Below are 13,166 nucleotides of genomic sequence, written 5' to 3' on the forward strand. Positions count from 1 at the left end.
ACTTATCACAGAAGATAGAGCTTCAAGTGTATATCCACAGCATTGGCAGTTATTGTCCAGATACAATTTGGGCTGGAGAGAAATCATTGCAAACAGTTTTGGAAAGTGAAGTGGCCACCTATTTCCTCGAAGACTTTACAATTCATGAATTGATCTACCTGTGATTTCTGCAGGCTGTGCTGAATGATCATCATTCAATGTGCTTCATATCCACCCTTTAATGCCTTGATTTTAAAATCAATTAGAAAATCCATTCTACACTGCAAAATGGATTTTTAGTGGGCTCTCTTCCTTGTATTTGGAAAAGCTATGCTGTTACATTTTGTCTCACGGTCTGCTCTATCCATTGCAGTGTGAACTTTTTTTTTAAATCACTCATGGGACATGGACATTGCTGGCTAGCCAGCAATTACTTGTCCCAAGTTGCCCTTGAGAAGGTGGTGGTGAGCTGCCTTCTTGAAATGCAACTGAGTGGCTTGCTAGGCCATTTCAGAGGGCAGTTGAGAGTCAACCACATTCTGTGGCTTTGGAGTCACATGTAGGTCAGACCAGATAAGGATGGCAGATTTCCTTCCCTCAAGGACATTAATGAACTATTAGAATGCTGATTAATTCATTGCTAATACAAAAATACTGTAGACATTGGCAATCGGAAATAGAAATAGAGAATGCTATAAAAACTGGGAATACATATTAAGTAATATCTGTAGAGAGCAAAATGGATTGAACATTTCAGGGCAGTGACCTTTTGTCAGAATTCTACTGGATGTCACAGCCCAGGCTGACACTTCAGTGTAGTACTGAAAGAGAGCTACACTGTTGGAGGTGCCGTCCTTCAGATAACATTTTCAGGTGAGGACATGGAGGCTTTAGAGAGAGTGTGCAGAGAAGGTTTACCAGGATGTTGCCTGGTATGGAGGGTCTTAGCTACGAGGAGAGATTGGGTAGACTGGGGTTGTTCTCCCTGGAAAGATGGAGAATGAGGGGAGACCTAGTAGAGGTGTACAAAATTATGAAGGGTGTAGATAGGGTGAATAGTGGGAAGCTTTTTCCCAGGTCAGAGGTGACGATCATGAGGGGTCACAGGCTCAAAGTGAGAGGGCCGAGGTATAACTCTGATATCAGAAGGACATTTTTTACACAGAGGGTGGTGGGGGCATCGTTTTAAGAATTACCTGGATAGACACATGAGCAGCCTGGGAATATGCGGCACAGGCTTGGAGGGCCGAAGGGCCTGTTTCCTGTGCTGTACTGTTCTTTGTTCTTTGAATGGAAGAAAGAATGGCCACTATTTCGCCCCTTAACCAACACAACCAAAGTCAGATTTGTTGTATGTAGGTATTTGCTGTGTGCACACTTGCTTTGATATAAGTGACTATATTTACGAAAGTAATTCATTGGATGCGAAGCACTTGGAAACACCCTGATGGGTGGCACGGTGGTACAGTGGTTGGCACTGCTGCCTCACAGCGCCAGGGGCCCAGGTTTGATTCCCAGATTGGGTCACTGTCTGTGTGGAGTCTACATGTTCTCCCCATGTCTACATGGGTTTCCTCAGGTGTTCCGGTTTCCTCCCACAGTCCAAAAGACGTGTTGGTTCGGTGCATTGGCCATGCTAAATTCTCCCTCAGTGTATCTGAACAGATACCAGAGTGTGGCGACTAGGGGATTTTCACAGTAACTTCATTGCAGTGTTAATGTAAGCCTACTTGTGACACGAAGAAATAAGCTTTAAACTTTAAGACAATGCAATAAGGTGCTAAGCAAATGCATTGAACTTTATAAAGTCTTATTGACAGGTGTTTTATTTTGTACGGTTTCTACCCTGCCTCTGGAGCAAAATATACTGTGGGAAAATAGTAGCTTTCCCATTTGAAATGCAGGTATGTTGCCACATTCATTATGATACGGAGTGCTGAATAACACACAAATCTTTTATCTCAAACCACAGGCAAGGTATTGCCTGTCTGGACCTGCCAAGTGTACCTCGGGGCTAGGGGATGACTGGAGTAGAGACAAGAAATGCAGAGATTCTTCTGTTGTTATATGAATCAAACCCATGCTGAAGATGCTCCTTAAACAGGCAAACACTGCTTCAAGCAATGAACATTTCATTTCATTTTCCAACTTTCCACAGGATGCTTTTCATTAAATAATTGAAGGCCCTGGGAAGTTGGCAACAGCTACTAAAAACTGCAAATGCAAATTTTATGTATTCCCTTTCGATCTTGCTCAATTCCCCCCCCTGCCCCGAAGCTGCTGACTCCTTGCTGATTGCTAGGCACCCTCGACTTACTACCATGTCCAAACGGCCATCTACATCTGTGAACTATGTGGACTCAGCAAAACTATTCGCCTGGTGGGAATCTTGCACATGAGCCTATTTGTGCTTTTAACTGACCTCCAGCACTTACCCAGCACTGGTCACTGGATTGTGATTAGGAGCAAGAATCCTGGTGCATTTTTCTCCCTCCCTGGCCCAATGCTTCTGAGGCCAATTGTAACATTCCAACTGCTGCCTTGGCTGTGATCCATTAACGAGCAGAAATGTATTAAAGACACCCATTAGTTATTGGAATTTAGACCCTGTGTAGTCACGTCTAAGGTGACCTGAGCTTTTTAAAAGACAGACTTTTCAAATGTTGTGACGACAGGCCATACCGAGATCTCCTACACTGGGCACAGAGGCTTTCTGGGTGAAATTCATGATGTGTCCAGCCCCACCTTCCCATTCCTAAAGGATCAGGCCTTCCCCTGTTCCTTCCTTCTGTGATAGGGGGTTTGCATTGTGGACCAAAGTTAAAATGGTCCCATAAAATGCTGAAATGAGCTAGCGGTCAAAGTGGCACATTTTCTTACGGCTCAGTGACGGGCAGTCAATTATCAGAAATTACATAGAATATAGAACAGTACAGCACAGTACAGGCCCTTCGGCCCTCGATGTTGTGCTGACCTGTGAAGCCAATCTAAAGCCCATCTAACCTACACTATTCCAATATCATCCATATGTTTATCCAATGACCATTTAAATGCCCTTAATGTTGATGAATCCACTACTGTTGCAGGCAGGGCATTCCACGCCCTTACTACTCTCTGAACAAAGAACATACCTCTGACATCTGTCCAATATCTATCACCCCCAATTTAAAGCTATGTCCCCTCATGCTAGCCATCACCATCCGAGGAAAAAGGTTCATTCTGTCCACCCTATCTAATCCCCTGATCATCTTGTATGCCTCTATTAAGTCACCTCTTAACCTTCTTCTCTCTAACGAAAACAGCCTCAAGTGCCTCAGCCTTTCCTCATAAGACCTTCCCACCATACCAGGCAACATCCTGGTAAATCTCCTCTGCACCCTTTCCAGTGCTTCCACATCCTTCCTATAATGCGGTGACCAGAACTGTACACAATACTCCAAGTGCGGCCACACCAGAGTTTTGTACAGCTGCAACATGACCTCATGGCTCCAAAACTCAATCCCTCTACCAATAAAAGCTAACACACCGTACACCTTCTTAACAATCTTTTCAACCTGGGTGCCAACTTTCAGGGATCTATATACACAGACACCGAGATCTCTCTGCTCATCCACACTACTATGTATCTTACCATTAACCCAGTACTCTGTATTCCTGTTACTCATTCCAAAGTGAATCACTTCACACTTTTCCACATTAAACTTCATTTGCCACCTCTCAGCCCAGCTCTGCAGCTTATCTATGTTCTTTTATAACCTGTAACATTCTTCCGCACTGTCCACAACTTCACCGACTTTAGTGTCATCTGCAAATTTACTAATCCATCCTTCTATGCCCTTATCCAGGTCATTTATAAAAATGACAAACAGCAGTGGCCCCAAAACAGATCCTTGCAGTACACCACTAGTAACTGAACTCCAGGATGAACATGTCCCATCAACCACCACCCTCTGTCTTCTATCAGCTAGCCAATTCCTGATCCAAACCACTAAATCACCCTCAATCCCATGCCTCCGTATCTTCTGCAATAGCTTACCATGGGGACCCTTATCAAATGCTTTACTGAAATCCATATACACCACATCAACTGCTTTATCCTCATCCACCTCTTTGGTCACCTTCTCAAAGAACTCAGTAAGGTTTGAGAGGCACGACCTACCCTTCACAAAACCGTACTGACTATCCCTAATCAAATTATTCCTTTCTAGATGATTATAAATCCTATCTCTTATAATCCTTTCCAAAACTTTGCCCACAACAGTAGTAAGGCTCACTGGTCTATAATTACCAGGGTTGTTTCTACTCCCCTTCTTGAGCAAGAGGACAACATTTGCTATCCTCCAGTCTTCTGGCACTATTCCTGTAGACAATGACGACCTAAAGATCAAAGCCAAAGCCTCTGCAATCACCTCCCTAGCCTGCCAGAGAATCCTAGGATAAATTCCTTCTGTCCCAGATGCGGGTTGATAGGTTTTTGATAGGCAAGGGGATTAAGGGTTATGGGGAGAGGGCGGGAATGTGGAACTGAGCCACGACAGATCAGCCATGATCTTATTGAATGGCGGGGCAGGCTCGAAGGGCTAGATGGCCTACTCCTGCTCCTATTTCCTATTTCTTATGACTTGCCTATTTTTACACTTTCCAGAATTGCTAACACCTCCTCCTTATGAACCTCAATCTCATCTAGTCTAATAGCCTGTATCTCAGCATTCTCCTCAACAACACTGTCTTTTTCCTGTGTGAATACTGATGAAAAATATTCATTTAACGCCTCTCCTATCTCTTCAGACTTCATGCACAACTTCTGTCCTTGTCTGGCCTTAATCTTACCCTAGTCATTCTTTTAGTCCTGGCATACCTATAGAAAGCTTTAGGGTTTTCCTTAATCCTACCTGCCAAATACTTCTCATGTCCCCTCCTGGCTCTTCTTAGCCCTCTCTTTAGGTCCTTCCTGGCTAACTTGTAACTCTCAAGTGCCCTAACTGAGCCTTCACATCTCATCTTTACATAAGTCTCCTTCTTCCTCTGCACAAGAGATTCCACTTTTTTTAATAAACCACGGTTCCCTCGCTCGACCACTTCCTCCATGCCTGACGGGTACATACTTATCAAGGACACGCAGTAGCTGTTCCTTGAATAAGCTCCACATTTCAGTTGTGCCCATCCTCTGCAGTTTCCTTCCACATCCTATGCATCTTAAATCTCGCCTAATCGCATCATAATTTCCTTTACCCCAATTGTAACTCTTGCCCTGTGGTATATACCTACCCCTTTCCATCGCCAATGGTAAAAGATAGAGTAAAAAGTGGACCTGTGGGGCGGGATTCTCTAGCCAATCGTGCCAGCGGGGTTCTCCAGTCCCGCTGCAGTGGACAGAGATTTGGCCAAGTTCTCCGTCCACACTGACAGTGGGGTGCAAAGGGCCAGAGAATTCCAGCTGTGATCTCTGAGACATAATTCTTGGAGGGCTTGACAGGGAAAATACTGAGAGACTGTTTTCCCCCTGGGCGGAGAAGCTCAAGCGAATGGCGAGGTGCCAGGGTCATTGTCTCAGGATAAGGTGTCAGCCATTCTGGGCTGGCAGATTAGGAAAAATATCTTCACTCAGAGGCCAGTGGTTCTTTGGAATTGTCTGTGCGAAAGAGCTGTGTGCTCAGTTATTGATTCAAGGCATCAATTGAAGAGTTCTGGACTGAGGGGAATTAAGGAACATGGCGATAGTGCAGGAAAGTGATGTTGAGATACATCAACCATAATCTCATTGAATTGCAGAATAGGCCGGAGGGGCTGAATGGCCTCCTGCAGCTCTTTATTACATCAGTGATGTATTTTCCATAATGCATCAAGAAGGGAAGCAGACACGTGGGAACACCATCACCTGCAAGTACCCCTCCATCCTGACTTGGAAACATATCACTGTTCCTTCACTGTCGCTGGGTAAAAATCCTGGAATTTCCTCCCCAACAGCACAGTGGATGTACCTACAACTCAGGGGCTGCAGCGGTTCAGGAAGGCCATCTCGCCACTGCCTTTTCAAATGGCAATTAGGACTGGGCAATAAATGCTTAGCCAGCGACACCCCCCACCCATGGACAAATAAACAGAAGAGTTTTCAGGGACTGGACGAACAAGACAGGTTTCTGGGTGAGACACACCAAAGAGGCAAAAAACACGACTGCATAAAACGACAAACCTGGAGTTCCCATAGCGAACTTTCCATCACGCGGCACTTTGTGGGATCTTTCTTGTCCATTATGTAGGGATCAGTGGAAATATCTTCAGTGTCCCCAGGCCTTACATTGAAGTGGGTCACGCTAGTACCTGAGCTTAGGTTGTCCTTTTCCCATGCTGTACCTGCAGGTACTGTCACCACTGATGGGTCGTGTGTCACTGTGCTGTTCAATATTTATACTGGGTTACCTACTAGTTAAGGCTGATAGATGTGTTCTACTGTAATAAGATACTTGTGTTACTGTTGTAGCACAGGTCAGAAAGGTTTAAACTCAGGAGACTGGGAGTCAGCATGTTTTTCCCCCAGCTCATGGGAGCTGGGTTCTAATGGAGTCCACACTGGAATGGCGCATGCCTGAAAGTTTACATTGCAGTAAGAAGTGGCTTTCTAAGGCTACGGTAAAGTAATATGAGTGAGCTTTATTCTTTATTGAATCTCTACCTGTGCTGGCAGCATTTGATGGGGACAGTGTAGAGGGAGCTTTACTCTGTATCTAACCCCGTGCTGTACCTGTCCTGGGAGTGTTTGATGGGGGGACAGTGTAGAGGGAGCTTTACTCTGTATCTAACCCCGTGCTGTACCTGTCCTGGGAGTGTTTGATGGGGGACAGTGTAGAGGGAGCTTTACTCTGTATCTAACCCCGTGCTGTACCTGTCCTGGGAGTGTTTGATGGGGGTACAGTGTAGAGGGAGCTTTACTCTGTATCTAACCCCGTGCTGTACCTGTCCTGGGAGTGTTTGATGGGGGTACAGTGTAGAGGGAGCTTTACTCTGTATCTAACCCCGTGCTGTACCTGTCCTGGGAGTGTTTGATGGGGGGACAGTGTAGAGGGAGATTTACTCTGTATCTAACCCCGTGCTGTACCTGTCCTGGGAGTGTTTGACGGGGGGACAGTGTAGAGGGAGCTATACTCTGTATCTAACCCCGTGCTGTACCTGTCCTGGGAGTGTTTGATGGAGACAGTGCAGAGGGAGATTTATAATGTATGTCACGCTGTGCTTGTCCTGGGAGTGTTTTGATGGGACAGTGTAGCCAGTGGGCCATTTATGCAGTTGCATTGTATATAATGTACAAACAAATTCAGGGAAGCTCAAGACATTGAAAATGAAACAAAATGTGTTTTGGCCCTCCAGTTTTTTCTCTTTTTAAGACCCTGAGTGCTTATAATTATAAAGGTGCTAGCTGCCCTTGAGTACCTTGTGTGTGAGCATTGTCAGACCCAGATTTCTGATTATTATTTTAATGTTGAGTAGTGATACTCAGGAGGATATTTGTGAAGAAATCAGTGCTAAATGCAATCCTCAATTGACACCGCCACAAGGGCAGCATAGATAGGTTACAGCACAGAGGGAAAAAGATGTGAGCAAAATTCAACAGATCTTTGATACAAATTGAGTGTTAATCACAATTACTAACTCTGAAAATACATCACATTTGTGTTGGTGAAAGATTGAATCCAACATTTTTGAGACAGTGATACTGAAGAGTGTGCTTTTTTTTATTCATTAAAACGATGTAGGCTTCACTGGCTAGGCCCACATTTATTGTCCATCCACAATTGCCCCCTGAGAAGGTGGTGGTGAGCTGCCTTCTTGAACTGCTGCAGTCCTTGTGGCATATGTACATCCACAGTGTTGTTAGGGTGGGAGTTCCAGGATTTTGACCCAGTAACAGTAAAGGAACAGTGATATATTTTCAAGTCAGGATGGTGAGTGGCTTGGAGGGGAACATCCAGATGGTGGTGTTCCCAGGTATTTACTGGCCTTGTCCTTCTAAATGCTAGCAGTCATGGGTTTGGAAGGTGCTGTCTCAGGAGCCTTGATGAATTCCTGCAGTGCATCTTGTAAATGGTACACACTGCTGCCACTGTTTGTGGGTGTGGAGGAAGTGAATGTTTGTGGATGTGGTGCCAATCAAGCGGGGCTGCTTTTTCCTGGATGGGGTCGAGCTTCTTTAGTGTTGTTGGAGCTGCACCCATCCAGGCAAGTGGGGAGTATTCCACCACATTCCTGACTTGTGCCTTGTAGATGGTGGACAGGCTTTTACTCGCCACAGGATTTCCAGCCTCTGACTTGCTCATGTAACCACAGTATTAACATGGCTAGTCCCATTCAGTTTCTGGTCCACAGTAACCCCCCAGGGTGTTGCTAGAAGTTGACTTGCCAACTGAGCCAATGGTGCACTGAATTTTTTACATTAAATGCAAGATTTCTGTTGGCGCGTAATGGTTGCACCCTGTATACTGATGTCATTTTTCTTTCTCTCCCTGCACAGTCGATCCGGGAGGTGACTGGATACTTGCTGGTGGCCCTGAATCAGTTTGAGTATCTTCCTTTAGAAAACCTACGAATTATCCGTGGTACAACGCTGTACGATGACAAATACGCGCTCGCAGTCATTCTCAATTATCGAAAGGATGGAGTTCATGGGCTGAAGCAGCTTGGATTTAAACAGTTAACAGGTAGGATTGTTGAAATGCAGGGTGGATGGAGGTTCAAGAGGAGCTGTTGGGGGGATAAGTGAGTGCGTACAGAGAGGGCAAGACATAAATTCCCCTTCCAGCACTTGGCAAAGTCCCCCAGTCAAGTACCTTTGATGCCTATGGCACCTTTACAAATATTGTGAATTTTCACCTGTTCTCCTGGGGTTGAGTCTCCCAGGAAGCTCTAGCCTACTGATAAGAATATGGACATGAGCACTGGCGAGTTAGTCAAACAAAGGGAACATCATAGTTGAGCCCAATCTTGCCCTCTAATGAAATTTAGATTAATATCCTGCTCCCAACCCTGAAATAGTGAAATGAATTAAGTTGAGGAATAGCCATTGCTGTTTCAGATCTGAAGCCTTCTACCTTGCAAATTAGGCAGGTAAAAACATTACTGTTTTGTACCGAAAAATGTCTTTGTGCTTTCCTCCAGCTCACTCAATTCTGTTAAATACATGGGTTTGGATGATCCTTGACAGATGTAATTAAAAGATTTATTTGTTGTGACATTTGCAATGAGTCAGTGAGAAACACGCAGTTTCTGTCAAACCAGATTTTCAGCCGGGGAACAGGACTGACGCCAAACTTCATAAAGGAAGGCAGCAAACAGGGCATGCATGGTGAAAGCTAGCTAGCAGACAGCCACCCTAAAGCTCCATCAGCCCTACCTGCCCCACCTCTTCTCATGAAGATATTGCCTCACAATAGAGTTTAAGTTTATTTAGTATCACAAGTAGGCTTACATTAACACTGCAATGTAGTTACTGTGAAAATCCCCTTGAGGTTGCTTGCACAGGTGTCAGGAACCCCTCCAGCACCTGATCCAAGATGCCTTTTCTCAAGATGGAACCTGGATACCCTGCGTCAGTGGGTTTTTCAACTATAGAGGCATCACAGTCGAGTCTGATTCTGTTCTCATCTGATGCCCCCGTATATGCACTTTGCAGTTGAGATGCACTGAATAGTGAGAGCCCTGGCTGATTGTCCTTTTTCAGCCTAGAGAATAATTTTAATGCCTCAGTTAGTACTCAGCATATTAAAGGATATTTGCACTCATAGCACAGACCAGAAATTGATGTGGCTTTGTGCTACATATCAGGCCATTGAGGGAAGCTCACTGTAAGTCTTGCTGCGATGAATTATCCTGCCGTTATCACCATTAATGTCCTATTTACCCAGTGTCCTTCCATGGAAGTGGCTCACTAATTGAGCTGGTTCCTCTAACTCCCCTGGCATCCTGATCACATTACAAGGCAAATTTTACAACAGTGAGGAGAGTACAGGTGCATAAATGAGATTTTAAAGCAACTGCAGACAACAACAACTTTCATTTATATTGTGCTTTTAATGCAGTAAAACATCCTGGGCATTCCACAGGAGCATTTTCCCAGCAAAATATGACCCCTGAGCTACATACGATGATATTAGGTCAAATGACCAAAAGCATGGTTTTAAAGAGCATCTTAAAGGAGCAGAGAGGTGGAATGGAGGAGAGGTTTAGGGAGGCAATTCCAAAACTTGGGGCCAATGTAGCTAAAGGCACAACCATCAACGGTGGAACGATTAAATTGAGAATATGCAAGAGGTCGGAATTAGAGGAGCGCAGGAACCTTGGGAAGGTTGCAGGATGGAAATATGTTGTTGGTGAGCAATTAGCCCACCTCTGTTCTGAATCAGAATGGTGGGCCTGAAGCAAAGTGCCAATAGCTGGTTAACTTTACTGGCACTTCTGATCAGAGATACATAGTGAAACTCCTACGACAGCAACTTGCACACTGTCGCCTTCAATGTCATGAGTGTGTGGCCATTTACACTGCAGTTGTTGTATAAAGAGGGCTTCAAGTTGTTTTCTTTTCCCTTCTCCTTGGAAAGAGCCTTTATATTCAGATTGCTATCTCCAGCCCCCCCTGTAGTGTAGTCCGACTCTTGTGCCATTCAACTGGTGGCACATTACAAAGATTCCTACTTAAAAGATTAAGGCAAAAAGTTACATTAATGCAAGGGATGAGTAATTGGACTTAACAAGCCAGTTCTTAAAGTGTGTGAGCCAAAGTAGTTGTAGACATTGACGAATATTCCCCTCATCCTCCCGGCTTGATAGGGCTGGGCTGGGCTTACTTTGGCTTGTAATGTCACCAATTGTTAGCTATCATGCAGCTTTTTTACATGTTGGAATAAATTATATTCTGAACCAAAGAACAGAACAGGAAGAATGAGTTCTATATAGGATCTTTGGAGATTTGAAATGAATTGTTGGATTCAAAACAGCTGTAGTATATCAAATTGATTTTCTTTTTAGAAAGCATACATGGTTTTTATAAATCTTCAGCCACCTGTATTTTTTTTAAGGTTGGTGTTTGAGATTTTGCTGCACTGGCACTCATTCTCGATGTTCACACTTTTTCCCTGTATTTGTCCCGAATAAAACTGTGACCATTGGATTGTATACTCTCATTCCCATCGTCTTGCATTCCTGGATTTACACTTTTGATGGCGAGTTAATAGTTTTCCTGCTAAACTTTCTCTCCTCGTCTTCTTGTTTGGGTAGAGATTCTGGTCGGAGGTGTTTATTTGGAAAGCAACAACTTCCTGTGTCACACGCAGACCATCGACTGGGCTGATATCCTTCACAATCCAAAAGAGAAAACGGACTTCAATGAGACAGAAGATTTTAGAAAAGGCTGTAAGCATATAAACAATTTGGGGTCACCCCGTTTTTGGAATCTATGCTTTCACAAATTTCACACAGTAAATTAGTCCTTTTTATTAAAAGCAAAGGCCTTAATGTTCCAAATGTCAAACTCTGTCTCGTAAACTTTCTGACTCTTTGTGCACAAGTTCTCCTCCTCCTAATAAATCTCCTTTCCTTTCCAAAGCTATTGATTCTGGCTGGTATACACTTCCATGTGTATCTTGCCCTCCAGTACTTTGCTTAAATGGCCATTCTTCATGTGTGAATCTCAGTGAAAGGCTGTTGTTCAACCATAGGGGCATTACAGAAGAATCTAATTCTATCCTTACATAATGTACTCACAAGCACGGATTTCACCCCCCCTTAAAATCTAGGGGCAGCAATGTCAATTCAATTTTGTGATATGATTTGGGTTCAGATACATTGCTCTGCTCTGTACAGTTTAACAAGCGGATGGGGTGGGAGAAGCAAATTTGCACTTAGCAAAGTTCCACCAACTGCAGTGTGATCACTGACTAGTTGATGGTTTGACAGTGTTGGTGGGGGATAAGTCTTGGCCAAGACATCAGAACTCCCCGACATGCCTCCAAATCTGCCTTGGAACCTTTGGTCTTCTCCAAAGGATATAGATGGGGATTTTGGTTCAATATCTCAACTGATAACACAGCATCCCCCTCAGATTGTGATCCTCAATCATGCACTCCAGTCTCTGGAGTGGGGCTTGAACTGACACAAATATGTTGCACAGTTCGCATTCACACTGTGGTCAGTCACTGTGAACCTGTCGAGACAGAATATTTCAAAACTTCCAATAAGCACCAATGTGAAAAGGAATGTCCCAAAGAAAAGGAAAAATCCATGAATTTAATTAGTTTTAAACTCAGGATTTTAAAAACTTTGCTATATATTCTTTAGCTAAACAAAAAAGGTTGGAATGTATGCATCAGATATAAAATTGGGAACACCATCACCTGGAGGTTCCCTTCCAAATCACTCACCATTCTAACTTGGAAATACATTGCTGTTCCTTCACTGTCACTGGGTCAAAATCCTGGCACTCCCTCCCTAACAGCACTGTGGGTGTACCTACGGCACACACACTGTAGCAAGGAGGTGGCTCACCACCACCTTCTCGGGGCAATTAGGGATGGACAACAAATGGTAGCTTGGCCGGCGACACCCACGTCCCATAAATGAAGTTTTAAAAATTGTTGAAATAAGCAATCAGCTATAGAATGCAGGTGAACATGTCTTTTATCACCTGAAAAAATTGGATGGAACGTGTTTGAAGTTGGAACTGAGGCTTTTACTAACTTTCCTCTTTCATTCAGTCTTTCCCTCTCTTGACATACGTCAGAAGGGTGAGCCTTTCCCAAACTTGGAAAGCCCTAATTCTTGTTGCGCCTCTGTCAAGATGTTAAGTCATCAGGGTAAAACTTTGGCTACATGAGGTTTGTGAGTGCAACCCTGTGCTTTATCACCCTTGCTTGTCCAGGATTACTAAAGATCACCAAGATAATGATGGAAGAGAAAGGCTATCGGTCCACCTTCGTTCATTCATCTAGAACGTCTGGAAAGTCCCCTCTCCATTTCAGCTTGCAATTTTTTTCTTGCACGATCCCTGGGGTTTTGCCCGATGGCTTGTTCCATACACTAATCACTTTTCATGTGCAGAAGGATTTCTGATCTCAGTCTGAAAATGGCCCTTTTACAACTTTGAATCTGTATCAACTTGCCCTAATTGTCTCAATTTAAGAACTTAAAGTAGTTTTCCAAAG

The 13,166-nt window shown here is 44.0% G+C and overlaps 1 protein-coding gene across 2 annotated transcripts in view; it reads left to right on the forward strand.

Moving 5' to 3' along the window:
- LOC145361999 (receptor tyrosine-protein kinase erbB-4-like) overlaps positions 1-13,166 on the forward strand; it is a 152,855-nt gene that overhangs the window by 78,580 nt on the left and 61,109 nt on the right. For both annotated transcript variants that reach the window (XM_080218018.1, XM_080218017.1), the window contains exons 3-4: positions 8,486-8,672; positions 11,245-11,379. In XM_080218018.1, coding sequence (XP_080074144.1) covers positions 8,486-8,672; positions 11,245-11,379 — 322 coding nt within the window. The remainder of the gene's footprint in view (positions 1-8,485; positions 8,673-11,244; positions 11,380-13,166) is intronic.

Source organism: Carcharhinus amblyrhynchos, chromosome X (genome assembly GCF_965287045.1).
Source record: "Carcharhinus amblyrhynchos chromosome X, sCarAmb.v2.hapA, whole genome shotgun sequence".
In the NCBI taxonomy this organism is placed as follows: Eukaryota; Metazoa; Chordata; class Chondrichthyes; order Carcharhiniformes; family Carcharhinidae; genus Carcharhinus; species Carcharhinus amblyrhynchos.